The sequence below is a fragment of the Oncorhynchus gorbuscha genome, unplaced genomic scaffold (assembly GCF_021184085.1).
Source record: "Oncorhynchus gorbuscha isolate QuinsamMale2020 ecotype Even-year unplaced genomic scaffold, OgorEven_v1.0 Un_scaffold_7969, whole genome shotgun sequence".
NCBI lineage: Eukaryota > Metazoa > Chordata > Actinopteri > Salmoniformes > Salmonidae > Oncorhynchus > Oncorhynchus gorbuscha.
Window position 1 is genome coordinate 13,655 of NW_025751246.1, and position 2,326 is coordinate 15,980.

The window sequence follows — 2,326 nt, forward strand, 5'->3', positions numbered from 1 at the left end:
CGTGCAAGTATGGCTTTTAAGTTTTATGTGTGCTTGTTTTTAAATGGTCGAATGAATAAGCTAAACTACGAACTTCAGAGTAAAAAAAAAAAGTATATTTTTGGTTCTGATGGGGTACGACAGTTGAACTAAGCTCATGAGGCACTTATAAGTTATATTCCTCAAGAATCAATGGTCAAAAATCGATGTAGCAGCTAAGGATTCTATCTTTAAACCAATATTTTTCTCTCTTTCTTTCTCACTCTCTCTCTCTGTCCCTGCCTCTTCCACACCACTCGTTCTCTCTCCCTCATCCCTCTCTCTCTCCCTCTCTCTCCCCTCTCCAGGCTGTGAGCCCTGTGGAGTGTGGTCATGACCAGCCAGGGCAGCAACAGTAGCAGGAAGGACAGCCATGCTGCTGACAGTACCCCCTCCTCCTCCACGCTCCCCCGCCCGCCCCCAGGCCCCAAGCTGCAGGTGCAGCGCTCTCTCTCCCGGGACACCATCACCATCCACTTCTCCGCCCTGGGACAAGAGGAGGACGAGGAGCTGTATGGGTTTGGGGCGTCTGTGTCATCATCCTCCCCAGGAGAGGAGTCAGAAGGGCTGGGTGGGATGGGGGTGAGGACTGAGGACCAGGGCATCGTGACGGCCTTGGAAGCCAGCGAGGGTCTACTGTTTGAGGCTGGAGGGATTGGGACCACCACTACCATTGATGTGTCCTCTACTACTCTACCCCACAGCCCAGCACTGCCCATCCTCCTCCACGCACACCCCCTCCAGTCCCCCCGCTTGCTCCTCCTGGCCCTCTGATCACACAAGACCACGATCCCTCCCACCTCCTCCTCCACCACCTCCTCCCGTCCGCTCCGCAGCCCTGCCCCTCCAAGCCTTTCCTCAGCCTCAGGTCCCTGTCCAATGAAATGATGGTTGCCCCTCCTTCTTCTGCCGGACGCCACCGCCACCACCTGATGAAGACGTTCGTCAAGTCTCTCCACGGACAACACCAGGCCCGACCACCAGGAGGCGCCCTCACCACCATCTCTCTCCAGCAGCGCCCACCTCCAGACTCCCGCGTCAACAACCTGCAGCTCTTCAAGCAGTTGGGCCAGCCGATGGGCTCCACCACGTCTGGGGTGGTGATTCTAAGACGGCCCCCTCTCACCCTCACCTCCCGCCGACGGGAGGTGTTTCTTCAAGGTGCAAGAGATGGAGGCCAGGATCGAGATACTAGGGAGGCGTTGTCGGAGGTCATGTGAGCCAATGCAGCTGTTCAGTAAGTTCATGGGCGACGAGGCTGGAGGCGGAGCCGAGGGAGGGGGTACAGGAGGGGGTGCCTCTGCTACCCACCGCTCCTCTCCTCAGCGCCACGGAGCTCACCAACCTGGCAGGCCTCAATGGGCACGCAGAGAGCAACAACAACTACAGCATCAAAGAGGAGGGGGCAACTTGAAGGAGAGGAGGAAGAGGGGAGACCCTACTGGTGAAGCCTCAGCAGACACTATCTTCTCCTCCTCCAGCCAAGTCCCTCCAGGACCTCCAGGGTCTCCTCCCTCCTCCTCTCCCCAGGTCCTCCCCCTCGCCCAGTCACTGCTCCATGTCGGCCCTAGTCCGCCTGGAGGACGAGGAGTTCTGTGAGCTCTACAGTGAAGGCTTTGAGCTCTGTACTGACACTGAGACACCGGACGGGGAGCGGCCCGGGTCCCTGCAGATCCAAACAAGCACGGGCGTCTGCAGTGAAGTCGGTAGTCCGACGAAGAGGAGGAAGACTTACCAAACGGCCATCACTGGCCTCCTTCTTCACGTGTCTAGTCTACAGTTACCTGGTATTTCCCCTGCCACCCTATTTGTGTGCGGTGGCAGGGGGTGGCAGCAGGGTTCATGCTGGCTATACTGGTGGTGTGGCTGTCGGCCTGAGGTCTCCAGCTGCAGTGGACCAGGCAGGCAGACGAAGGGGGGAGCAGTGGAACACCAGCTGGATATCAAAGAACCTGGAATCTTTAAGGTAGGTCACTGTGTTAGCTGTTTAGTACTAAGTATTTAGAAATTGAAATTAGTGCCAAAACAATTGGTAAAAAACTGTAAAGGTGCATTAGGAAGACTGGAAACAAAAGCCTGCTCTACTCTCCAGAACCAGAGAGTTTGTGACTGAACACTGTCCTATGTTTCACAGCCTATCCCTGTATTTTCTGTATAAGATTATGACATAGAAAGCTCTCTACCCAAGAGGATAGATAAGGATAGAGGATAGATTTATAAATGCAACAATAAAGATATTGTCATGGATAGGAATACTTTTCTGTTGTGCAACGACCAAGGTATATTTAAGGCAGATCACATAGAAAGG

General features: G+C 54.7%; 1 protein-coding gene and 1 pseudogene across 1 annotated transcript; both read left to right on the top strand.

Moving 5' to 3' along the window:
* The first annotated feature begins 325 nt into the window (after window positions 1–325).
* Window positions 326–792, top strand: LOC124029862 (testis-expressed protein 2-like). The gene has a single exon (XM_046341429.1). It carries the CDS (start codon window positions 352–354, stop codon window positions 790–792), a length of 441 nt encoding a protein of 146 aa, XP_046197385.1. The 5' UTR covers window positions 326–351.
* Window positions 793–905: 113 nt separating this feature from the next.
* On the top strand, window positions 906–1,896 carry LOC124029863 (annotated as a pseudogene).
* The last annotated feature ends 430 nt before the right edge of the window (window positions 1,897–2,326 follow it).